The 683-nt window shown below is 56.1% G+C and overlaps 1 protein-coding gene across 1 annotated transcript; it reads right to left on the reverse strand.

The window, feature by feature from the left end:
* Positions 1-156: 156 nt before the first annotated feature.
* On the reverse strand, positions 157-627 carry DQ04_24471000 (hypothetical protein; the record flags this gene model as incomplete). The annotated part of the gene is made up of 1 exon (XM_009318234.1): positions 157-627. The coding sequence occupies one exon, from the start codon at positions 625-627 to the stop codon at positions 157-159; it is 471 nt and encodes a 156-aa protein (XP_009316509.1).
* Positions 628-683: the final 56 nt, after the last annotated feature.

Consider the following 683-nt stretch of genomic DNA (forward strand, 5'->3'; position numbering starts at 1 on the left):
AAAAAAAAAACGAGCACATTCTCACCTAGTGGGGCAAAAAAAGAATGAGCGCATCAGCGGCACAAACAGACGCACCGGCACCAAACAACATTCCCCTCACAAGAGGGCATATTCTCCACCTCTCTTTGTACCCTCAACACATTCACACAGAAATCTTTATGTGTCGTTCTCCATGCCGTGATTCACGGTGCTTGTGTAACACCTGTAACACATCCGGTAGTCCCAGTTGTCAGCCTTGATTGCGACGAGCTGACTGCGCACAGGATAACCGCAACGGTAACACACAAACGTCTCCGTCTTCCCACCCATCTGATAGAGCTGCAGATCTCCCCGCTTCCGCCACGCATACATGGCGCGATCCGCACGGCCGTCGCCAAACGTGAAGTCATGCTGCGGCCGCGTCCTCACGTCGCCGGGGAGATGGCTGAAACGCTCATACTCCAGCTGCTGCGTCGGTGGGCCACGCTGAACGCCGCCAATGCGGCGGTGCAGGCGGTGGTGGCCCTTCGGGAACTGGAAGAACTTGCGCTTGTTGAACTGTGGGCCTGTCTGGTACTTCTGCCGGATGCTCTTCGCTGCGGCGCGGCGTAGCAGGAAACTCCCGACACCGCCGCGGATGCTCGCCATTTTACCCTCCGACTTTTCCATAGAGAGATTGATGACATAAGAGCAAGCCAACCACA

The sequence above is a fragment of the Trypanosoma grayi genome (genome assembly GCF_000691245.1).
Source record: "Trypanosoma grayi strain ANR4 Tgr_2447_V1, whole genome shotgun sequence".
NCBI lineage: Eukaryota > Euglenozoa > Kinetoplastea > Trypanosomatida > Trypanosomatidae > Trypanosoma > Trypanosoma grayi.